The sequence below is a fragment of the Bos taurus genome, chromosome 10, assembly GCF_002263795.3.
Source record: "Bos taurus isolate L1 Dominette 01449 registration number 42190680 breed Hereford chromosome 10, ARS-UCD2.0, whole genome shotgun sequence".
NCBI classification, from domain to species: domain Eukaryota; kingdom Metazoa; phylum Chordata; class Mammalia; order Artiodactyla; family Bovidae; genus Bos; species Bos taurus.
The window spans coordinates 18,803,931-18,830,768 of record NC_037337.1 but is presented as its reverse complement, the minus strand read 5'-3'; the positions used below and the strand labels follow the sequence as shown (position 1 = coordinate 18,830,768).

Genomic DNA, 26,838 nt, shown 5'->3' with positions numbered 1-26,838 from the left:
TTTGGCAATGAGTTCTTAGTGGGAATCAGGGAGGAAGAAGGAGACATCAGGCATGAATCCTGATTTTGTGGTACCTACAACTATAAGAATATTGGTAACATTCAGTGAGACAGGAAACACTAAACAAGATCTTGTTTGAGTGGGAAAATAATTAATTGGTATTTGGGCTAAGAGTCGTACACGACTGAGCGACTTCACTTTCACTTTTCACTTTCATGCATTGGAGAAGGAAATGGCAACCCACTCCAGTGTTCTTGCCTGGAGAATCCCAGGGACTGGGGAGCCTGATGGGCTGCTGTCTCTAGGGTCGCACAGAGTTGGACACAACTGAAGCGACTTGGCAGCAGCAGCAGAGAGCTGTTTGAGGTCAAGCTATGACAAGACTGCATTTCAGAGAAAAGAGGCTAAAAGTATAATATTGGGAATTATGGTGCAAAAAAGCATATTCATATATTTGAATTTTCTCTGAATCTTTTAATTTGATATGAAAAGTTGTCCTTTAATGAAAAATTCAGCTCATTTATATTGATTATGGCAACTAGCATGTTTTCTTATTCTATGTTTTAAAATATTTTGCTTTTGCTGAATTTAATCAGATTTTCTTAATCCCATATTCCCCCCAACCACCCCTTAGAAGCATAGAATGATTATTCTCTCTGTATATTCTGCTATTGATTTTCTTGATATTTTAAAGATACTTGGTTCATCACTTGCCTAAGAATAGAATTTTAGGTCCACATTATTTTTTCTCTCAGAACTTCTAAACATTTTCCAATTATTTTCAAGTTTTAATTGTTGGACAGAGAATTTGATACCTGTTTTCTCTTTTTCTATGTAGGTTATAGTGTGTTCTAGCAACTTGAAGCTTTTTTTTTCACTTAAATTCAGAAATTCATTCATCATTTATATGTAGTCAGTTGTAGTATTGTCTCCATTTTACAGTTGTAAGAAAAGATTGTAGCCTAAGAGTTTCAGCAAGTTGACAAATCTCAAATTGTTAGAATAAGTAAGAAACTGAAATTGGAATATAGTCCAGCTCTTAATCAATGCTCTGTGCTTACTCTAATATATAAACATCAAAATAAGTCCCTAAATAATAAATATGTAAATTATTAGGATCTGTTTTTTTAAGTGATAGTATTCAATTGTCTAAGACATGTGCTTCCCCAACCCTCTTTTTAGGTTGTAGTGCCTTCCAAAAGTTGAATTTTCTTTAATATTCTTCATTTTTTAGATCAGTTTTGGGTTTTCACAAAAACTGAGTATAGATACAGAGTTTCCATAAACTGGGGAAAGCTTGAGGTGAGGGGAAAAAACAAATCACAATAACTCCATAATGAAAGAATTGTTAGTGTTTGGGGAGGAAGAAGTTCTAGATGTTACTGTGGATGACAGGCTGAAGACAACTAGGAATGTAATTGTGGTGATATTACTATTGTTTCAAGTGTCTGACTAGGATTCCACAGATAACTGAAGCTGTTTGCTAACAGGTTTATTCCTATGCCTGGAATATTCTTCCTCACTTTAACTGGCAAAGTTCATTTGTTAATAAACTTCTTATTCTACTTTCTTTACTAGATGAAATATATACCCCAATTTTTAGTAAAACTATTATGAATTGAGTGACCTACATTCTGCTTTTTTAATCTTTCATGGCAGTTTTACCCTGGATTTCCTGAGTTTGATTAAATTAATGAGTATATATAGAAAACTTCAATTATAAATTATTTATATTGAGATAAAAATTAATTTCTATTTCAAGATAATAAGCTTTTTTTTTTTTTTTTTCCAGATTGTTGCCAATTTCACTTGGATTCCTAACTTTTTTTTTCCCCCTAGGCTGTGACAGTGAGGAACTCTATGGCTAAGTCTTTATATAGTGCCCTGTTTGACTGGATCGTTTTTCGGATTAATCATGCACTTATGAATAGTAAAGATTTGGAGCAAAATACCAAGGTAGACATATGTTGGACTCTAATATAGTTTTCCTGAAAAGCTGTTTTAATAAAATGGTTAATACATGACATTTAAAAACACAGAATTATATATAGCAATAAGTATCACCTTATAGTATTTCCTGCTATTTTTCTCCTTACTACTGTTTCTGTGACCCTATTCAGGGAAACCGTTCTTTCTGTGTGTCAGAGCTTTTACTCTATGTCCTTACGTTCCTGTAGATGTACCTGTACAGAATTGCTTTTAAATGTAAAAATAGGATCATGCTGCCTGCATTGTTTCTAATTTGTGTTTTTTTAACCTAGCTATGTCTTGATATATATCTGGACCTCATTATTTTTAATATTGTAACTATATAATATGCATATGTAGCATAAATTACCCCATTCAAATACATTTTTTATTGTTATAAATGATTATGTAACAGATATTCTTTGTGCCAATTTCTCTAGGATAAAATCCTCAAATTGTTGGACTTAAGGATACATATATATTTAAAAAGTTTGGTTGCTACTGCTAAGTGGCTTTTCAAAAAAGACAACACCTTGTTAGTGATGAATGAAAGTGCCTGTTTCCCTGTAACTTAACTCATTTGAATATTATCAGTATTTTCATCTTGCTAATCTGATAAGGGGGATTACGAATCGTTTCAGTGTTAGATGAAAGTCAAGTATCTTCTCATGTTTTCTCTATTTCTTTTCTTTATTATTTCTTTATATATTTTTGCTATTTTTATCTTATTTGTCATTTTATTACAAGTCATTTTGGATATTGCAGAGACAAAGTTTCTGATATATAGTGCAAATATTTTCTCTTAACTTTTAAGATTTGTTTGTATTATGTTTTTAAGCCTATATATTTTAAAGGTTTGTCCCCAGTTAAATCTGTCATTATTTTACTTTATTGCCCTAGGTTTTATTTGTTGATTTTTCTTATATAGGAAGGGCTCGTCTAGGCCAAGTTTATAAAATATGAATGTTTATTCTCATCCTTTCAGAATTTAATTTTCGATGTTCATGTTTGTGTTCACAATTATGTTTATGTTTTTTCCCCTGTTGGAATTTATAAACATGGTAGATTTTAGATATTTACCTTTAATCTTTTCAAATCCATTTTTATTTTCCAACAACTTTTATGAAATAGTCTACCTTTTCAGGCCAAATAGCAATGTCATCTTTGTCTACTTAATGTCTACTTAATCCTACCATCTTAAATTTATTAATACAATTGCTCTTATATGATCATGTCATGCCTTAAGTCCACTAGTAGGAAATTGATTTCAATTTTAATCTAATTTACCAAATTGATTTCTTTTGAAGATCATTATTTTCACTGCTTTTTGTAAGGGCTTAGAATTAGTCAATCGGAGAAGGCAATGGCACCCCACTCCAGTACTCTTGCCTGGAAAATACCATGGGCGGAGGAGCCTGGTAGGCTGCAGTCCTTGGGGTCGCTAAGAGTCAGACACGACTGAGCGACTTCACTTTCTCTTTTCACTTTCATGCATTGGAGAAGGAAATGGCAACCCATTCCAGTGTTCTTGCCTGGAGAATCCCAGGGACGGGGAAGCCTGGTGGGCTGCCATCTATGGGGTCACACAGAGTCGGACACGACTGAAGTGTCTTAGCATAGCATAGCATAGAATTAGTCAGCAGAAGTAATCAAACAAAATACTCTTAATGGAGACTTTTAACAGTCTCTTGCTATTTATCGCTCATTATATCAGTCTGCCCAGTATCTTTCAGCACCAGTGGAGAAAAATTGTTTCATTTAATCACAACTGTCATACAACTCTATTTTAAGCATGAGATGGGGTGTGGGAAGAATAATGGTTTGGGGTGTTAGAACTGAATATTCATCATCCTTAGCAAGAAGTTAGAAGATTGTTTCTGGAAGTGAAATATCAAGAAATAGAAGAATAAACACTTTTTACTATATTATACTATTGTGTACCAAGCAACTGAAAAGATTTGAGTGTTTTTGACTTTAGGGAGCAGAAATTGAGGATGATGAAGTGGTTTGCTGTCATCTTTTTAGAACTGTTTAATGTCATAAATTTTTTTTTAAGTTACTGTCATAAATCTTGTATGACTTCTTTTGATAAAAAAATTTTCAATGTTTGATATCCAGTTTCATTTCTAGCCTGTGTAAGACAAGAAATATGCTTGTTAGCTTATCTTAAAGCAGAATTTTATTGGGATAGAGAAGTCAAACTAGGAAAATTTGCATGATCCTTTGGTAGAACCAGGCATACCCAGGATTAACCTAGCTTTACTTTACTAACCTTCTGACTTTCCAATAGCCTTTTCCCCGCCCCCCCCTTCCCTTGTCTCTGGGGTTTTAGAGATTTGTGGTATTGAGGTAACAAGTCTTTAACTCTGCTTTGTACATTTCTGTGAAGTAATCTATGAATTACATGTGTTAAAACTTTGGATATATTTTTATAACTAAGATAAAATGATGAAGATAAAGAGAACTAAAATTTTTTTATTTGTAGTATATTTTGGTTGACCACTGGGTCCCCTCAAGTTTTCATCTACTGCTATTGAAGAACTTTGAACATTTTGTTACTTATATAGTGAAATATAAGTTCATGAAATAAATTTAAGCATCATTTTTTAACCATAATTTCTTTCTTGTTTTTCACAGACTTTGTCCATTGGTGTTCTTGATATTTTTGGGTTTGAAGATTATGAAAATAATAGCTTTGAACAGTTCTGTATTAATTTTGCTAATGAACGTTTACAACACTACTTTAATCAGCATATCTTTAAATTGGAGCAAGTGAGTACCTAAATGGGCTTCCCAGGTGGCTTGGTGGTAAAGCATCCGCCTGCCAATGCAGGAGATGTGGGTTCAATACCTGGGTTGGGAAGATCCCCGGGAGGAGGAAATGGCAATCCACTCTAGTATTCCTGCCTTGAAAATCCCAAGGACAGAGGAGCCTGACGGGTTACAGTCCATGACTTCACAAAGAGTCGGACACAACTGAGTGACTGAGCACACACATGTGTGAGGATGTGAATGTGTGTTCACTTACCCCTTCCCCATTCCCTGAACCCCAACCTGTACCTTCATATACACCACATAAATTTTTTGAGTCATAGTCATGATAAGTATTTTAAATGTTGATTTCAATAAAGATATTATTGTCTTCATATTAGTGTAAGCAAATGACAGATGAGAGCATAGTTTTTTGGGCCTTATCACACAGGGTTTTCTGTTTTAATTAAAAGGCCTTAAGTAGAATCAGTAATATGTGTTTATTTGATGGAACCTTTGAATGAAAAGATCTATGGGTTTGTTTTGATTTTTGTTGATGTTTTTGATTTTTAATTGCTTTTGTGGCCTTGGTCACAGTGTGTCATATTAAGTATGCTTGTTTGATTCCTTTGATCTCTTAGTTCAAGGATGGGATAGAGGAGCTTATTAATAGAATCTTAAATCAGCTTAGAATGTGGATACAAAGAGATAGGACAGTATAGAGAGACCAAATTGAGTAACTACATATCTTTTATGAGATGGTCAAATTGATTGAATTAGGATAGAAAGAGTAAGCCATCAGTTTACATGAGAATTCTTAGGGTAACTGCAGGGTTGAAAGTGTGGATTCTTTTTCTAAGCCAGATTTAAATTTAGTAACAAGTTGAGTTTATGGCCCAGAAGTTAAGTTTGAAGACATAAATAGAAGCTGGGTTCACACTCAACTGAAAGGAAATAATGAAGAAAAGAAATGAACAGAAAATCACAACAGTTTCCTGTCATTGGGGCTTGCTCTATCTTGGCTTTAAGCACAACTGTTTAAGCACCACTGTTAAAAGATAGTATTATTTTTTATAATATCACCTAACATGTAGTGCTTACCATTAAGTGATAGAAATAAAAATATACCAAAGATGCTTTGGGAGGAAACATTTTGATAATTTTAATTACTGAAGTTCACTTCTAATTATTGCCCAAAATTAATACATTTGCATTTAAGATGGGAGAAATATGTAATAAATGCCATGCAGGATGATAGGTACTAAAATCAAATATAAGGTAAAGTAGTGATAGAAAGGATGAAATTTATTAGAATTTGTTGAAAGTCTGCAGAGATTTCCTAGGAATAGAGTGATTCTGAAATAGAGTTTTGAATAGAAAGTTGAGCTCACCAGACTGTCAATGGGGAAAAGATATTTTAAACAAAGATAACAATATCTTTAAAACTGTGAGGCATAAAATAGCAGAGCACTTTTGATGAACTGGAAATGATTCAGTGTAGCAAAAATACAGGATATAAGGATGTGGGCAGGAAAGGAGATAAGTTTGATGAGATAGTCTCAATCAGATAGTTGTTCAGAGAAGATTAGAATTTTTCTGTTAGAGAATGGGGAGCTATTTGAAGTATGTGTAGCAAACATTTCAGAGAAGGCAATGGCACCCCACTCCAGTACTCTTGCCTGGAAAATCCCATGGACGGAGGAGCCTGGTGGGCTGCAGTCCGTGGGGTTGCTAGAGTCGGACATGACTGAACAACTTCATTTTCACTTTTCACTTTCATGCATTGGAGAAGGAAATGGCAACCCACTCCAGTGTTCTTGCCTGGAGAATCCCAGGGACGGGGAAGCCTGGTGGGCTGCCGACCATGGGGTCGCACAGAGTCGGACACGACTGAAGCGACTTAGCAGCAGCAGTAGCAGCAAACATTTGAATTGGCACTGTGGAAGATGTATTGAAGGGAGTCAGTTATATTTCAGGCACTGTTAGGCATTGAAGATAAACAGTTTAGAATTGAAGAATCTTATTATTGAGTTCATAATCTAGTGAGTTGTTCTTTTGTCTGTTCCTCTTCTGGGGATATCAGACTAGGAAATTTTGACCAAACTTGCCTTACAGAACATCTAAAAAGTAAAACAACTGAACAAAACATAATTGAAAGCATTGGAGTACCTTCAAATAAGTGAAGCTTTACAGGGCTCAGATACGCAAGCATGAAATCTAGGGAGATGAACTCAGCATTCAGGAAATGCTTTGTTGCTATAGACATTTCTCTTCTGGTAGAAGGCTTCCAAAAAGGATTTTGTCCAGATTAAAGAACAAAAGAGGAGCTCCTCGGCAAGTCCCAGGGGCTTGAAGACCTTAAAGGGTTATATCTTATAATAAAGGTAATGCAGAAATAGGGCTTTTCCAGTGGCTTAGTCAGTAAAGAATCCACCTGCCATACAGGAGACCCAGGCTCAATCCCTGGGTCAGGAAGATCTCCTGGAGAAGGAAATGGCAGCCCACTCCAGTATTCTTGTCTGGGAAATCCCATGGACAGAGGAGCCTGTCAGGCTACAGTCTGTGGGGTCACAAGAGTCAGACATGACTCAGCGACTAAGCCAACCACCAAAGCAGAAATAGAGCAGGCAGGCATTATAGGGGCTAAAGCTCAGTTTAAAATAATTTCAGTTCCTGATTGGGTTAAAACAGTGTAGAATTTCCAGTGTTCTTAGCCACCTGCTAAGAGCAAATTCAGTCTCTGATGGAGAAAGAGATCATCTCATTACTAAAGTTATCTCTGCACTTTTTCACGTGCGAGCATTCAGGTTTTTAACTGAGATGTTTAAGACATACAAGGAAGGAAACCAACAAGAGAAAAAACCAAGAGAAGTGAGACAGTAGACTACCATAGGGGATTCAGATAATGATCTTATCAAACATGAACTTTAACAATGGCTTCAAGAAATTTTTTAAAGTGATAATTCTATTAAAGAACAGCAAACTTAAAAAAAAATCCTAAATTTAGGAAAATCTAGGACTAAAAAGTAGGTGAAATGAAGAACATAATATTAATTTTTCACAATTAGATATAACTTAAGAGAAAATTAGTGCTTTGGAAGATAGATCAGAAGAAGTACCAGCTTGATGAATAAAGGCGGAAAATACAAATATTGTAAGAGGCATATGGGACATAGTGAAAAGATCTAACATGTGTAACAGGAATTCTGGAAAAACATATGTGAAAGTGAGAGAATAGGATTGAAGCTATGTTTGAAGAAACAATGGCTGATAATTTTCCAAAATTAAAACAAAAAACAAAAAAATCCAATATACACATGTTGAGAAGCCCTAAGAATGCAAATGCTGGATGAGTTACAAGCTGGAATCAAGACTGGCAGGAGAAACATCAACAACCTCAGATTTTATGCAGATGATACCACTCTAACTGCAGAAAGTGAAGAGGAACCAAAGAGCCTCTTGATGAGGGTGAAAGAGGAGAGTGAAAAAGCCAACTTAAGACTAAATATTAATAAAAAACTAAAATCATGGCATCTGGCCCCAATACTGTAGGACAGATAGAAGGGAAAAGGTGGAAGTAGTGACAGATTTCCTCTTCTTGGGCTCTAAAATCACTGTGAATGGTGACTGCATCCATGAAATCAGAAGATGTTGCTTCTTGGCAGGAAAGCAATGACAAACCTAAGCAGTGTGTTGAAAAGCAGAGACATTACTCTGCTGACAAAGGTCTGTATAGTCAACACTGTGATCTTCCCAGTGGTCACGTACGGTTTTGAGAGCTGGACCATAAAGAATGCAAAACACCAAAGAATTGACACCTTTGAACTGCGATGATAGAGAAGACTCCTGAAAGTGCCTTGGAAATTTCACAGTATTGAAATCACACAGATCTCAAAACCATAGTAAAGTTATATCAGAAACCAACAACAAAAAGATAACTAGAAAATACTTTATGATTAAAAGTTAAGAAATTTCTAAATAGCTTAGAAATTGAAAAAATTAGAGAACATATTGAACCTAATATGTTAAATATTAAAACTTGTGTCTAAAGATGTACTTTAGTCACTGAAGAAATTTGACTAATGATTTAACTAGAGGAAAATTTTATAGCTGTCAGAACATTTTAGGATTGAAGAGCAATGATTTAACACATTTGAAAATGCTCAGAAACTTAAGCAAAAGGAAATAATAGAATGAATAAAAATGAAAACAAATATATTATGGGAAGGGATCAACAAAAATCATAAGCTGTGAAACGTAAGTAATACTTTGAAATGACCAATAACATTTATAAAAGCCTCAAGAAATTACTGGGAAAGAGACAGAGACATATAAAGACAGGGATATAAATAGCCAGAATTCCAATGATAAAGACTATATCATTGTATATCCTATACATATTAAAAAGTTACAGAATACACTAAACAACTTTATGTCCATAAGTAGACTTATCAAATAATATGAGAAAAAACTTTTCAAAACTGTGTTGACACAGATAAAACCAAAGTTCAAATCCTTTAACTATTGGAACTTCCCTTGCCATCCTTTGGTTGAGAAGCCACCTGCCAATGCAGGGGACATAGGTTCCATCCCTGGTCCAGGAAGATCCTGCATGTCATGGAGCAACTAAGCCCGTGTGCCACAACTAGTGAACCTGGGCACTTGGAGCCCACGGTCTGCAGTAAGAGAAGCCACCTCAATGAGAAGCCTACACGCGGCAACTAGAGAGTAGCTCCCACTTGCTGCAACTAGAGAAAGCCTGTGTGCAGCAATGAAGACCCAGCTCAACCCCCCAAAAAAATTACGTAACTGTTAAAGAAATTGAATATGTAATTAAATTCTTTCCGTAAAGGACATTGTAAGCCAAAATGGCACCATTGATGAATTCTGCCAATGGTGAGAGAAGTATTTTCAGTTTGACATAAATGGTGAAAGTATTTTCAGTTTAACATAAATTTTTATGTGGAATAGATAAAAGGGGACAATTCTAAACATATTTTGGGGAGCCAAGATAACCTAGATCTGTGAAGAAAATTATTAGAAGTGGGAATTTTCAGTTTTCTAATATTTGTTTAGAAAATTTTCAGTTTGCTAATATTTAAACAAATATTAGCAAACTAAGTCCAGCGAGATATGCAAAAGGATAATATATCAGAACCAAGTGGAGTTTTTTCTGGTGTGTATTACATCTGACCACCAATCAGTTTAATTCATCTGTTAACAAAGCAGAAGAAGAAAAAAATTCATGGTGTTCTCAATAAAAATATAAAAATGCGTTTGATAAAATTACATACTCAGTCTTATTCAAAACAAAACCTTTAGCAAACTCGGTATAGAAGGGAACTTCCTGATAAAGGCCATTTACAAAAAACCAACAGTTAATATCATACTTAATGGAAACAGACTAAATGATTTCCCCCTAAGATTGAGAACAAGGCAAGGATGTTTTCTAAGAATTTTTATCATGAATGTAGGCATGTGAGGACATCCAAATGGAAAGTAAACATAGGAAAAGATATTTCATTTATTAGTCTTTGCTGCTGCTAAGTCACTTCAGTCGTGTCCGACTCTGTGTGACCCCATAGACGGCAGCCCACCAGGCTCCCCCATCCCTGGGATTCTCTAGGCAAGAACATGGGAGTGGGTTGCCATTTCCTTCTCCAATGCATAAAAGTGAAAAGTGAAAGTGAAGTCGCTCAGTCGTGTCCGACCCTCTGCGACCCCATGGACTTCAGCCTTCCAGGCTCCTCCATCCATGGGATTTTCCAGGCAAGAGTACTGGAGTGGGGTGCCATCACCTTCTCCATATTAGTCTTTAGGGAAAATAAAATTAAACCCATACTTAAATATTTCTAGGCATTCACCAGAGTGACTAAAATGAAAAAAACTGACAATGCAGGTATTAGAGAAATACTGTGCACTGGGAAGTCTCATACACTGGTGGTGGGTGCATAGATTGGTACAGCCACTTTAGAAAATTGTTTGGCAGTGTCTTCTGAGTTTATGTTTGTACTTTATAAGCCGGCGGTTTCACTCTCCAAATCTATATAAATGCTTACAAAAAGTTTTGTACAGAAATGTACATAATGCCCTTATTTTTAATAGCCAAAATTGGAAATGAGTGTAATGCCCATCAATAGTCCAGTAGATGAATGTATTGTATATAAATATATCATTGGTTCTTGAGGAGTTAGTTATTCTTCTCCTATCCCTACTGGTACAATCAGTATCACCTAGGCACTCCTTCCAAGTGCACTACCCCAAACTTTCTTATTCACACATTCTGAGTTTGTGGCTTCTTTTTTTAACAAGCTCTTCATGTGATTCTGTTGTATATTAAAATTTGAGAGTTAATGTTCTGTAGCAGATTTTGTCATGCCTTTTCTATAAAAAAGTATAAGTAAATCAGTCTTCTGGGTTTTGGAGGCCATGTGCTCTCAGTTCTGCTATTACTTTGAGAAAGCAGCCTAGACAATGCATAAATGAGTAAATGTACTCCACTACCCGTCTTACAGCAATTAAAATGCATGTACTTTAGATGCGTTTGACAACATAGATGTTTCTCTGAAACATAATGTTGAGTAACAGAAGAAACGCCAGATCAAAAGAATATGTATTGCATGGTTCTATATATATATAATTTTTATAAAGAGGTGGATTTTGTCAGAGGTATAGAAGTTAGGATAATAGTTAACTTTGAGCAGGAGGATCTGAATCACCGTTGGGAAACTGGAATGGGAAGGGATTTTGAAATACTAGTAAAGAATATAAAAATCCATGTGCTTACACTATCTAGTATGCTGTTTATCCATGCTGTGAAAAGGAAGAGGGAAAAAGCTTTACCACTGCTTGGGGGTGACCTTATATAGCATTACTTGCTTGTGAAACTGTTGAGGGGGAAGGACTAAGTTAGCACTTACTTTTTACAATTAGAGTAACTAGTTTATACGAGGGTCCACTTTTCCTTACAGGATAATGATAATACAGAAAGAATGATTCAATTATTAACATCACTGTTTCACAAAATCACTGTATTTGCTGAGAGGTATGCAAATATAATCAGTGAATACTAAAACCATCAGATGAACAGGATATTAATTTGATGCCTAAATATCATTCAGTGTAGAACCTTCTTTATTTTCAGAATCATCTTTCTGACACTTTAAAAAGTAAAAGTAAAAGCATCACAGAGATGAATAAAAGAATATTTATTTCCCAGTGTAGATGTTAAAGAAGGAACAGTAGGGGCTTCATAAGAGAGTTTTGAATGGTTACTCAGTGTGTGAGCTTTGAGTTTAGTCTTGGAATTGGGGAAACTCCTCTGCCCCCGCCTTTTGAAAGTTATTCTGTTTATTTTGTCAAAGTTCACTGTGTACGAATTCTATATGATTTTTATCAGTGATCACTGGAGGTGATAGTTTTCCATTTTTCTCAGACATTGTTTCATTATATTCACTGTTGATGATCCAATAGTTCTTTTTGATGGCTTCAAGTTGTGTGGGAGAAATTAGTCTTTTTCGTTTTACATTTTTCCATAGTGTAGTCATCAGATAGTGTAGCTAAAACAAATCACACTTAGTTTTCCATCTGAATGGAATCACAAATAGGATTCTAATCAGAAAATTTGGTTGCATGTACTATTAAAAGAAAATAGACATATACTATATCACGATTTTATGAAACTGAAATATACATTTCTTTCATTGTGTAGATTAATGATTTTTCAAAGTTTAGTCTATTCTTTTAATCCTGGTAAAAACTTTTTAGTCCTTATTCTCACATACCTTTTATTTTCTGCAAGATGAATAAATTGTTAATTTGTATTTCCTAGGAGGAATATAGAACTGAAGGTATCAGCTGGCACAATATAGACTACATTGATAATACCTGTTGCATAAATCTTATTAGCAAGAAACCAACAGGTCTGCTCCATCTTTTGGATGAAGAAAGCAAGTGAGTATGATTCGTTTCAGTTTTGTTATTGGCCATGTGAGTTTTTCATGTCTTCTTAAGCCCTAAACTTTCTTCTTAATGTTATTAAGAGCAAAAGTTTCCCTGGTATGCATTTTTTTGTGTGTTTATAAGAAAATTGGATGGACTTCACTACTGAACTCATTTTTTCCTTGACTTTTTCCAAATTTCTTCTGCAAAGTCACTTTGATGTTCAATTGTTGGTATATATTTTTTTGTTTTGTGTTTCTTATTGAATTAAGTTTTACATATGAGATGTGTTTGCAGTTTTCTTGCTTAGTGGTAAAGAATATAATAATAGATTTGTGATATCTGCCATGGCTGTGCAAGTTTTTAGTGACCACATATGTTAGATATTTGCCATCCCTTGGTAACACTGTTCAGTATAAGTTAGGTAAGCTAAGTGTAGTCGCTCAGTTGTGTCAGACTCTTTGCGACCCCATGAAGTGTAGCCCCTCAGTCTCCTCTGTCCATGGGATTCTCCAGGCAAGAATACTGGAGTGGGTTGCTATTTCCTTCTCCAGGGGATCTTCCCGACCCAGGGATTGAACTTGCGTCTTCCGTATTACAGGCAGATGTTTTACCCTCTGAGCCACCAGGGAAGCCTGACCAAACTTAAATATATATGTTGCAGAAATAAAGCTTCATGGAGCATCCTCCACCATGTTCTCAGTGCTCTGGAAAGTATTATTATAGTTTAATTATTCTAAGAGATGGCAAATCTAGAACTGGAGAAACCAAAGTGGTGGAGAGTGTGTTGGTTTTCCATGACTCTTTAGTAAAATATTTAGAAATTGAATTAGGTCACTTGATTCCTTGTTTAATACTATACCCATTAAACTAAGATATAAAATATTAAGTAGTAACTTTCATAGGTAGGATGACTGTATACCAGGTTTGTGTAGGACAATCTAAAGTTTATACTGATTGTTCATTTTAGTTATTAAAGGCACCTACTTTAAGAATATCCTGATATGTATGGTAAGTTGTATGTTATTGCCATTTAATATTCCATAAACTCACAGAATTGCTGCATAGAATTATAAAGTAATATGGCAGAGCTGCAAAATATATTGGAAATGATATTGCCAACAATTATATCTGCCCTTCCATCATTAGTCTATTTCCATTAATCTAAATGAATTAAAATTCAGCAAAAAGCATTTTAATTTTATGTGCAAAGTTGTAAATGTTTCTTGTATTGCTCTATATTTCCCAAAACATACATTATCTCTTATAAAATTTTGAAGTTAGTGGTTCTTAACTCTGCTTGCATGCCTTAATTCTGATGTATTTTATTTTAGAAAGTGTCATAGGTGATTTTGATATTTAGTATGGAGAACCATTGTAGATATTGAAATGATAAGCAGTTATTTTGAGATGTCTTATGAACAAGAAAATTTAAGCAATTTGAGAAAAAGATCATATGTATAGTAAATGATGGACTTGAGATTCAAACCCACCAGGTATTTCTGAATAAGAAGCTTTAGTTTTGTCTTTTACTTGAACTTTTGTTTTCCTTTTTTATTGTAGTAACATTGGTTTATAACATTATATAAGATTCATATGTACATTATATTTCTACTTCTGTATACCCTACAGTATGTGCTGACTACCAAAAGTATATTTTTTATCTGTCACCATACAGTTGATCCCTTTTACCAATTTCACCTTCCCCCTGCCCCATCTTCTCTGGTATATAAAAAACTAGTATACAAGCAAAATCAAAATACAAGAATAAACCAAACAAAACAAACATGAGCTACGGAGAACAGAGTAATGAGCTTGTGCTTTGAAGTATTGTCCTTATTTGCTTTACCATAATGCTTAGACTGTGATGTCAGAAGTTCAGGGTTGTATTCCAGCTCTATTAACTACCCTCAGCAAATCTCTTAATATCCTTAGTCCTCAGTTTTCTTGCATGCAAAAAGGAAATAATGATGATTAATTATAATGCTGTCTACTCTATATCTTACAGTGGTTGTGAGCAGGAAATAAGCTATGGATATATAATTAAAACATGAATAGAGCAAAGGGGCCTTGTCTGTTATTCTTTAAGCAAAGTTTCATTGAGTGTACATCTTACTATGTTATACAAAGACCATCTTTACTTGGTCAGTTGCTACCTCACAGAAATGTAGATATTTCCCAGTGAAAAGAATGTCACCTTTTTGCTGTTACCCAGAAGCTTGTGGAGTTAAGCCACAGGTCCAGAAATTACAGGAAGACAGATGTTGGCTCAATATAAGAAAGAGCTTTTTAATCATTAGAACTGATTAGCAGCTGCTTCATAAAGTAGTAGAATTTTCCATTATAGTAATTATTTTGCATCATCTATCAAGGTACTTTTGCAGGTAGGAGATTGGACTGAATAACCTCTTGATTGCCACTTCAATTGTGCTTCTATATCAACTCCATAAAATTTTTTAATAAACCGTAGTATTATTTCCCTTGCTTTAAGTTAATCCTGTTATCTTTCCTTATAAATTAGCCAGCTTTGTGTCTCTGTTTTAACTTCCCAGAAGATGCAAAGACATGAAATGTTTTCCCTCTTTCATGTACCAGTGAAGAGGACTTGACAATAAATTAGTGTCATTTGGAAAGAGCTGTTTTTGAAATCACTTTGAGTATTTTTCCTCTGAAAATATTTTGTTCTGTAGAGGATATATTACATGAAATATCCTTCCTGGTATTCCTGCTTCAGTCAGTGTGTTTGTAGTGCTTTGGAGCACATGTTGGAAGTTAGAATTCTTGTTTAGTCTTGTCTGCTAGCTGTTCAAATTTTATACATTAGATTCTAAAGGATTCAGTGTGGAGTTTAGAAAGGAGGAATGGTGTAAGCAAAGTTAAGAGTGTTACTAGTCTTTCCCATAGTACTCAGTGTGACCTGCTGACAGCAGCACTGGCGTCATCGTAAAGGTTGTTACAAGTACAGAGTCTCACACTTCTGTCCCAGACTTCTTGACCAGACTCTGCGTTTTATTTAACAAACTGAAGTTAAAAATCAGAGCATTCATTTAGGCCAACATTTTATCAATCTTGCATGTTCGTAAGAATTACCTGGGGAACTTATAAATAGTACTTTGTCACTGGCCTAGCATCAATTCAGTAGAATCACAGGAGATGGGGTCCAGGCATTAGTATTTTTAAAAACTCCTTAGTTGGGGTAGCCTTAGATTAGTGCAAAGAAACACTGATCTAAGGCTACCCTTGCAGGTAGTCTTTGGGGAAACATTAGATGAAGAGTTTTGAAATTCATGATAATGTCTACTTGGTCTCTGTTCCAGGCTCTTTTGCTTAATTATGTAGTATGTATCCACAATTGTTTATTGACTGCAGGACTGGTGGAAAGGTTTTTTTTCCCCCATCTTTCCTTATTTGGAATAGAAACTGCCCTCATATTTGTTCTCATTAATTATCTTCCAATCAAAAAAAAAAAGAAATAATGTATCAATTAAAATGGGCAAAAAATGTAAATAAACAATATAAATGTCCCATAAACATGAAAATTAGCATTGGTTTTAATAAAGGAAGTTTAAATGGAAACATTTAATTTTTTCCATGATTTATCCAAGAAAAAGGAAACAAATCACAAGCTTTTTAATGACTCAGAGGATTAGAAGGCAAGTAGACCTTAGGTAGAAATAATGAGATGAACATCCTTCCTGAAAAGAAGCATGCTGCTGTAGAGTAGTGACAGATGTGTTTGCAGAAGTTGGGTTGGTCTGGGCTTAGGAGCTTGGATTTCAATTTTCGAAAGTAGGGGAGGCACACCATTAAAAGCACATTGTAGGAAAATTTATTTTGATAGTTGTGTTTGGTGACATGAAACATGGTAAAATTAGAATCACTAAGGCTACTATAAAGGCTGTTGCTGTATTCTCTGAAATTGTTCAAGAGTTGTAACCTGTTCTGGAATGGCTTTAGAGTTCTGGGAAGGAGGGAAAAGCCTAGAGGAAGGGATAGTGTTTGATGCAAAAGCAGGCCTCAGTTGACTAGGAAAATGGCGGTGTTGCTAACATGAAAAAGTAGGTTAATTTGTATCATCCCTATAGGATGTCAACTAATGTTAGGTATTTTTGCTAGTGTTATTTAATTCTTCTAGCACTATCATTCATTCTACTCATTTATGGATTAACAAGCCAGTTCCTAAAGAAGGTTGTACCTAGCTTGCCCGAGGTCACAGACAGAATTTGTAATGTAGGCAATGACTATCTGACATCAAAGACCTTTCTCCTTCCTGGTTCCAATAGGTACTATGTAATTAACCATTTTTCTTGTAGTATTGGAATCATTGTAGTGCATTAGATATTGTATTCAACATCTTTATATCTCACATCACATTATTTTTTATTATTCAAGTACTATTAAATGAAACTATTCTCTGAAATATACTTGACCTCTCCTTTTTTTTTTTGCTCAGTGATTATTTTCTCTGTTTGAAACTCCTACCAAACTTTTGAAATATAGCTTGTAATTGCCTCTTGTATCCTCTGAATCTTTACATTATTCCCAACCACTAATGATTTTTTTTTTTTCTGTTCTAAAGTTTTATATGTCTGTACTACTATTATTGCTAGTATTATACTGTATTCCCTTGTGGCTCAGTGGTAAAGAATCCACCTGGCCAATGCAGGAGTTTGATTCCTGGGTCAGGAATATCCCTGGAGAAGGAAATTGCAACCCACTCCAGTATTCTTGTCTGGGAAATTCCATGGACAGAGGAACCTGGTGGGCTCTAGTCCATAGGGGTCGCAAAGAGTTGGATACAACTTATCCACTAAATAGCTACTACTATTATGTGGTTACTTCTTAATAAATATTATTTGAATGATTCCCAGATATGAAATGTTCATCAGTGAGTATAAATCTATTGATGTGTATTTGAAAGAATAATAGGTATAATATAAAAACATTCAGTAACTGATGTAGGTAAGAAAATTACTACTTAATTTATAATGAAAAAAATTAACCTGGATTTAAAGGACCTGTCCAACCTGAGAGATCATTCCCTTTTTGCAAGTTCTTGAACCCAAGCAACATGTGATTTGGTTTTTATTATCCTTTGAGTCTTACGGTGCAGCACGCTGTGACCCAAGATAAACATCTAAAAACCTGAGTTAATTTTCTTATTTCTGATACTTGCATAGTATGTGTTAGGCAAATCACAACTTTTGAGCTCTCATATACAAAATAGGAATACTAAATCTTTTTTCACTCATCTTTCAGATTGTTTTGTTGTTGTTCAATCATTAAGTCATGTCTGATTCTTTGCAACACCATAGAATGTAGCACACCAGGCCTCCCTGTCCCTCACTATCTCCTGGAGTTTGCCCAAGTTCATGTTCATTGAATCAGTGATGCCATCCAGCCATCTCATCCTCTTCACCCTCTTCTCCTCCTGCCCTCAGTCTTTCCCAGCATCAGGGTCTTTTCCAATGAGTCAGCTCTTCACATCAGGTGGCCAGAGTATTGGAGCTTCAGCTTCAGCATCAGTCCTTCCAATGAGTATTCAGGGTTGATTTCCTTAGGACTGATTAGTTTGATCTTGTTGCTGTCCAAGGGACACAGTACCAGAGTTCAAAAGCATCAGTTCTTCGGTGCTCAGCCTTTATGTCCAACTCTCACATCCATGCATACTACTGGAAAAATGATATCTTTGACTAGACAAACCTTTGTCAGCAAAGTAATATCTCTGCTTTTTAATACATTGTCTAGGCTTGTCATAGCTTTTCTTCCAAGAAGCAAGCATCTTCTAATTTCATGGCTGCAGTCACCATCTGCAGTGATTTTTGAGCCCAAGAAGAGAAAATCTGTCACCGTTTCTACTTTTTCACCTTCTATTTGCCATAAAATGATGGGACTGGATGCCCTGATCTTAGTTTTTTCAGTATTGAGTTTTAAGAGGGGCTTTTTCACTCTCCTCTTTCACTTTCATCAAGAGGCTCTTTAGTTCTTCTTTTTCTGCCATTAGGACAGCGTCATCTGCATATTTGAGGTTTCTCCCAGCAGTCTTGATTCCACCTTGTTATTCATCTAGCCTGGCATTTCCCATGATGTACCGTGCATAGAAGTTAAATAAACAGAGTGACAATATACAGCCTTGTTGTACTCCTTTCCCAATTTTGAACCAGTCCTTTGTTCCATGTCCGGTTCTAATTATTGCTTCTTGCCTCACAAACAAAAAACTCTTGTTTGTTTCAAGAGACAGGTAAGATGGTCTCGTATTTCCATCTCTTGTTTTCCACAGTTTGTTGTGATCCACACAGTCAAAGGCTTTAGTGTAGTCAATGAAGCAGAAGTTGATATTTTTCTGAAATTCCCTTGCTTTTCCAGTGATCCAGCAAATGTTGGCAACTTGATGTCCATTTCCTCTGAGCTTGTTATGAGAATTTATTTAAGTGAAAACTCTCTAATTTGCTAAATCTGTTAGATGAAATTATAATTATTAAAAAAATACTTTATTAACTGCTGCATCTTTCTTTAGTGTTTTTGTTTTTATTTTTAATTTAGTTTTCCACAGGCTACAAATCAAACACTGCTGGACAAGTTTAAACACCAACATGAAGAGAATTCTTACATTGAATTTCCAGCTGTGATGGAGCCTGCTTTCATCATAAAGCATTATGCCGGGAAAGTAAAGTATGGGGTAAAGGTCAGTAAATTTCTCATTGAATAAGCCTTTAGGACAGAGGAGTGTTCTTAACTGTTATCACCATCCCTATTATACTGTTTTCTTTGTAGTTGGTCAGTAACAATGGGAGAAATTTTATAAGGATGATATCAAAATTCATACTGTTCTTTGCAGTATTCTTCTGTCATTAGCTGATGGTTTTATTGGTTTTTTCCTGCAGCTAAAATTGATGTCAATCCATTCTAAATGTAATAGCTTTTTTATCTTGTTTATTTTTAATTCTTTCAATTTGACTTTTATGTTGGGGTTTAGTTGATTTATAATGTTGTGTTTCAGCTGTACAGCAGGTGTGCAGGTGTACAACAAAGCACTTCAGCTATATGTATACATGTATCCATTCTTTCTCAGATTCCTTCTTCATATAGGTTATTACGGAAGTGTAATAGCCTTTTTAGATCTGCAAGAATAGATACCATTGGTATGTCTGAAACCCACTAGTTCATCTATGTATGGCTGGTTGAGTTTTTCTCTTCTCTACATCCATGAGGCCTCATGTCCTCATGTATCTTTGGATATTTGTGAGCTTGAGCTCCTAATGAATATGTTGAGACTTAACTCCTGCAGAAAGGAATCTTCATAATTTTGCCCATCCCTTGTTTGTAATTGAGGAACCCTTCAACCATTTGATATTTAAGCCTGATACTGATGGCAATTTCTAGGCGAGGTAGTGATGCTGTGGAATATTGTGGAGCAATATGTTTTTTCTGGATCTTGAGGTGAGAGTCAGAATTAAGACCACTCATTCACTCATCACTGATTCATTTATTCAAGAAGTACTTATTAAAACATGAAGCACATGTCAAACTCTGTGCTGCTAATTTATCACTAGATCATTCTAAACACAAAGCACAGAGTCTGACATTTGTGTTTAGAATGATCTAGTGATTAATTAGCTGACATGATCTTGGTGTATAAATTAATGAATAGGTTCTATGAGAGAAAGTAGTGAATTAGTCGATTTTTAATTTGTAGGTAATGAACACCTCCTTCAAAACTCAAATTTTGAGAGATGGTCTGAAGTAAATGTGACCTTGGTGAGGGGTTGGGATGGTGAATCTTATAGGCCATGAGATAGAAAAGAATTTAGTATGTTAAAATAATTGAAAACAGGTCAGCATTACTAGATTATAGTGATCAAGGAAGATAGCGGCATGAAATCAATGTAGAGAATGGACAGTAACTTAGTTCTTTGGGACTTCCTGACCAAGTTAAAGGAGTTTGGTTTTTGCTGAAATTCTGATGAGGAGCCATGAAAAAATTTTAAGCAGAGAATATGTTATGTGTTTTTAAAAATTGATTTCTCAGAGGAGAAAAACTAGCAGAGGGAGAGATTGGGAGCTGGGAGATCAATGAAACATTAAGGTAAACTGGACCCCTGAGGTGGCAGTAGAGATGGAGGAGATCTAAATGATTATAAGAGATTTTTGGAGCTGCAATGAGTAAATCTTGTTGATGGATTATAGTTAACTGACTTCTGGGTATAGCTAATGGGTGAATTTTAGGTGCTATTTTCTGAGATGGAAAAGACAAGAAGGAACAGATTTTAGGTACACATTTAGAAAAGCAGAGTAGAACGGTGCTTATTAGTGGGTGGGGGAGTTGAGGAGAGGCTGGCTAAGGATAAAAACCTGCAGTTAATTTCTGGAGTTCTGATGTACAGCATTATAATTATAGTAAACATTGTGTTTATAGTTAGCATTGTGATTATACCACTGTCTTCAAAGTTTCTAAGATAGACTAGATCTTAAATGTTCTTACCACAAAAAAATGATGATTGTATGACATAATGGAGGTATTTGTTAACTTTAAAATGGTAATCATATTACAGTTTACAAATGTATCAAATCAGTATTAATATTTTATATACTTTAATGTTGTGTGTCAGTTACATCTCAATATATAAAAATAAAGTCTAAAACAAAAAAATCTTGACCTATAAAATCATATAGCAAGGTATATAAAATGCAGAAATCTCAAGTGTCCAGATTTCTCTCATACCCCTTCCAGGCTCATTCTCCCCCACCCAGAGGTAAATGTGACTGTAATTTTTTATCCTTAGTGTTTTTTTTTAACTTACTAAATTTCAGATAAATAGAATCATACAATATATGCATTTATGTCTGTGATTCATTCATTCTTATTATCAGATAGGTTGAAAGTAAAAGGATGGGAAAAAGACAACACTAGGCAGACCCTAACAAAAACAAAGTTCCTGTAATTACACTGTTACTGGACAAGGTAGGCTTTAAGACAAGTATCATTAGAGACAAAGAAGCACACTTCTTATAAAAGGGGCTTGTTTCAGTGAAGACATAATCAAAAGTTATATGTACCTGATGACTTCACTTCAGGCTAAAAGGGGAGCTAGACAAGTTTATCCTTAAAGTTGTAGATTTTCATACATATCTTTCAGTAATAACAAAATATAGAGACATGAAATCAATAAAAACAGAAAAATTGAGCAGCACTGCTAAATAACTGACCTAATTGGCACATCATAAAGATAATTAGATACTCTTTGGTGTTTATAAATTAAGTGAACTTCTATGTAATCCCTGAGTTAAAAAAGAAATCACAAGTGATAATATTTTAAACTGAACATTAATGATATAATGTATCAAAATTTGTAAGATACATTTATTTATTTATTTATTTATTTTTATAAAAAACCTTTATTTCTCATGTGTTCCCCATCCTGGACCCTCCTTGTAAGATGCATTTAAAGCAGTGATTTATAACTTTAATAAAAGTATATGTTAGAAAGGAAGACTGGTTGGCAAAACAGTAAGTAAGGAAAATCAGCAAATTAAACTAGAAGAAGGAAATAATAAAGCAAAGACTAGAAGTCAGTGCAATAAAAAGCAGACATATAGTAAAAGAAATGAGCAAAACTAAAAGTTAGTTCCTTTAAAAATAACTGAAAATAATACAGATGATCCTTGAACAGCATAGTTTTCAGTTGTGGGGGTCCACTTTTACACAGTTGGAGATGTGTCCAGTGGTGAAAGTGAAGTCTGATGCTATAAAGAACAATACTGCATATACTACTGGAATGTTAGGTCCATGAATGAAGGTAAATTGGATGTGGTCAAACAGGAGATTCCATGTTTTAGGAATCAGTGAACTAAAATGGACTTGAACGGGTGAATTTAATTCAGATCACCATTATATCTACTCAAATGGGCATGAAACCGTACAAGAAATGGAGTAACCCTCATAGTCAACAGAAGAGTCCAAAATGCAGTACTTGGATGCAGTCTCAAAAACGACAGAATGATCTCTGTTCTAGGGCAAACCATTCAGCATCACAGTAATACAAGTCTGTGTCTCAATCACTAATGCCAAAAAAGTTGAAGCTGAATGGTTCAGTGAAGACCTATAAGACCTGATAGAATGAACAACAACAACAAAAAAAGATGTTCTTTTCATCATAGGGGACTGGAATGCAAAAATAGGAAATCAAGAGATATCTGGATTAACAGGCAAGTTTGGCCTTGGAGTACAAAATGAAGCAGGGGAAAGCTAACAGTTTTGCCAAGAGAATGTACCAGTCGTAGCAAACACCCTCCTGCAACAACACAAGAGAAGACTCTACACATGGACATCACCAGATGGTCAATACGAAAATGAGATTGGTTATCTTCTTTACAGCCAAAGATAGAGAAGCTACATACGATCAGCAAAAAAAATACCAGGAGCTGACTGTGGCTCAGATCATGAACTCCTGATTGCAAACTTCAGACTTTAAATTGAAGAAAGTAGGGAAAACCACTAGATCATTCAGGTATGACCTAAATCAAATCCCTTACAATTATACAGTGGAAGTGACAAGTAGATTCAAGGGATTAGATCTGATAGACAGAGTGCCTGAAGAACTATGGACAAAGATTTGTGACATGGTATAGGAGGCCGTGATCAAGACCACCATCCCCAAGGGGGAAAAAAATGCTAAAAGGCAAAATGGTTGAGGACGCCTTACAAATAGCTGAGAAAAGAAGAGAAGCGAAAAGCAAATGAGAAAGGGAAAGATCTAGCCATCTCAATGCAGAGTTCCAAAGAATAGGAAGGAGAGATTAAAAAAAGCCTTAAGTGCACAATGCAAAGAAATTAGAGGAAAACAATAGAATGGGAAAGACTAGAGATCTCTTCAAGAAAATCAGAGATACCAAGGGAACATTTCATGCAAAGATGGGCACAATAAAGGACAGAAAATATATAAACCTACCAGAAGCAGAAGATATTAAAAAGAGGTGGCAAGAATACACCGAACTGTACAGGAAAGGTCTTAATGACCCATACAACTACAATGGTGTGGTCAGTCACCTAGAGCTAGACATCCTGGATGTGAAGTCAAGTGGGCCTTAGAAAGCATCACTACGAACAAAGCTAACAGAGGTGATAGAATTTCAGCTGAGCTATTTCAAATCCTGAAAGATGATGCTGTTAAAGTGCAGCACTTAAAATGCCAGCAAATTTGGAATACTCTGCAGTGGCCATAGGACTGGAAAAGGTCACTTTTCATTCCAATCCCAAAGAAGGGCAATGCCAGGGAATGCTCAAACTACCACACGGTTGTATTCATGTCACATGCTAGCAAGGTAATGCTCAAAATCCTTCAAGCTAGTACTTTAATCAAGATGGTATTTAAATCAATAGTACTTGAATTGAGAACTTCCAGATGTTCAAGCTGGATTTAGAAAAGGCAGAGGAACCAGAGATCAAATTGCCAACATCTGTTGGATCATATAAAAAGCAAGAGAATTCCAGGAAAACATCTGCTTCATTGACTACGCTAAAGCCTTTGACTATGTGGATCATAACAAACTGGAAAATTTGTACATCAAGGCTGTATATTGTCATCCTGCTTATTTAACTTCTGTGCAGTGTACATCATGGGAAATGCCGGGCTGGATGAATCATAAGCTGAAATCAAGACTGCTGGGAGAAATATCAACAACTTCACATATGCAGATGATACCCCTCTAATGGCCTGAAGAGAAGAGGAACTTAAGAGCCTCTTGATGAAGGTGAAAGAGGAGAGTGAAAAAGCTGACTTAATACTAAACATTCAAAAAACTACAATCATGGCTTCTGGTCCCATCACTTCATGGCAAATACCTGGGGGGAAAATGGAAACAGTGATAGACTATATCCTTGGACTCCAAAATCACCGCAGATGGTGACTGCAGCCATGACATTAAAAAACTCTTGTTCCTTGGAACAAAAACTATGACAAACCTAGACAGTCACTTAGCCAGCAAAGGTTCGCCTAATCAAAGCTATGGTTTTTCCAGTAGTCTCATATGGATGTGAGATTTGGACCATAAAGAAGGCTGAGCACCGAAGAATTGATGCTTTTGAACTGTGGTGCTGGAGAGTACTCTTGAGAGTCCCTTGGACAGCAAGGATATCAAACCAGTCAATCCCAAAGAAAATTAACCCTGAATATTCATTGCAAGGACTGATGCTGAATTGAAGCTCCAGTACTTTGACCACCTGACACAAAGAGCTGACTTATTGGAAAAGACCCTGATGCTGGGAAAGACTGAGGGCTGGGGGAGAAGAGGGTGCCAGAGGATGAGATTGTTGCATGGCATCATCGACTCAATGGACATGAGTTTGAGCAAACTCCAGGAGATAGTGAGGGACAGGGAAGCCTGGCGTGCTGCAGTCCATGGGATGCAAAGAGTCAGAAACTATTGAACGACTGAATAACAATTTATGCTAGATATCTTTCAGTAAATAGATGCTGCAGTACTGTGTGATCCATGATCAACTGAATCCTCAAATGCAGCACTGTAGATGCTATGAAGATCTGACTGTAAAGTTATATGGGGATTTTCAGCTGTGGTTTTGGGCAGCATTCCTAACCCCCATGTTGTTCAAGGGAAAACTGTGTTAGTAAAAGATAACAGAAAATAACTAATGAAAGGAGAAAGCTTCACAGATTGCTGGTAGCAGAAACAAATAAGGGGATTTTACTACACACTCTAAGATATGAACATATTTTGCCAATAAATTTGACAGTGTAAAGTAGAAAATTCCATGAAAAAATATCGCCAAAACTGACACCAGAAAATATAGGAAAACTTAAAAATCCTATGTTTGTTAAGTAATTTGAATCAGTAATTTAAAATTTTCTACAAAGGGAATTCTAGGTCCACATGGTTTCACTGGTGACTGCTTTAAAGCATATAAGCAGTACTGGTCTTACACATTTTCTTTCAAGTTTGAGATACCTTTAAAATGTATAAATGCATCTTCACACTTAACAAGAAATATCTGAGCTGGAAATACAGATTTGGGTTTCATCATTTAGATAGAGTTTAAGCCACAATTATGGTTGAGATAAACTGATGTAAGATGATCAGAAAATATGAGTACACAGGATGAAACCCTTAAGAATTTTCAATACAGAACCAACAGTGGGGACTGAGAAGAAGGGATAGCACAAGATGTAAGTAGTAAGTCACAAGCTGTGTTGTTATAGAAGGCAACAGAAGACAGTTTCAATGATGATGTGATTAGTTTATGATGTGATTTAGTTGATTAGTACTTAGGAATGTAGGAATATGAAGACAGAGAGACAGGACCATTACATTGGGAAATGTTGATGACTGTCAACATGGAAAAGAGATATAGAATTTTAGATTTTATATTGTACTTGTTAATAGGACAGAATAATCTTTGGAGTAGGGCAGACTGATGTTTTAGTTCCTGTAGCAGTGCTTATTATGTTTGACTTCTGATGAACTTCTTTATCTCTCTGATTACTTAGCAGTGAAGTTTGATTTATAATTGAATCTACTTTATTGAGTAATTGTTAGAATTAAATTAGTTATGTATAGTGCTTAACTTAGTGCCTGACATTTGTCTGTCTGCCCTCAGTATTTGTTGCTGCTGGCATTTTGATTTGAAAATTCTTCCTCAGTTTTGCTAACTTTTATCATATATACTTTTGCTCAAAGGGTACTTAGGGACACACTGAGCACCAAGACTTCAGACTTGTTTCCCCCTTCCCCCTGTTTTCAGGAGAACCAAGAATTATTAGGAAAGGAAAGTCCCAAAGGTAGCAGAATGAGTCCAAGCTGCCTTGTGGACATGAGGGTTGATGACATTATACTAGGCATGACCCTCCAGGAGTTCTGAGTTAGAGCTATTCTGTGAAGCTGCACTGACATGAAGTGATTTACTCACCAGTCCTTCCATCTGGGTGTGGCTATAGTCAAATGCCTAGATTGTGTGTGTCAGTCTGGGACCTTCTTCCAGGAGTGTAAGTTTCTTGCCCTCCTTATTTTTTTGTGAGGTATTTAAACTCATTTTCTTCTGTTCTGTCATCTCTCACTTCCATTGGCAAGTGGTTTTAACTGGCTATTTACATTCCTTTGGTAATCTTATCCAACTTTAAAAATGTATATGCTGATGATATCCAAATGTGTTTTCTGAAATCTGTT

General features: G+C 35.5%; 1 protein-coding gene across 1 annotated transcript in view; it reads left to right on the top strand.

The window, feature by feature from the left end:
• Positions 1 to 26,838, top strand: part of MYO9A (myosin IXA) — a 388,889-nt gene that overhangs the window by 230,778 nt on the left and 131,273 nt on the right. The window contains 4 exon segments of the mRNA XM_024997927.2: positions 1,840 to 1,956; positions 4,606 to 4,740; positions 12,551 to 12,672; positions 19,204 to 19,345. Coding sequence (XP_024853695.1) covers positions 1,840 to 1,956; positions 4,606 to 4,740; positions 12,551 to 12,672; positions 19,204 to 19,345 — 516 coding nt within the window.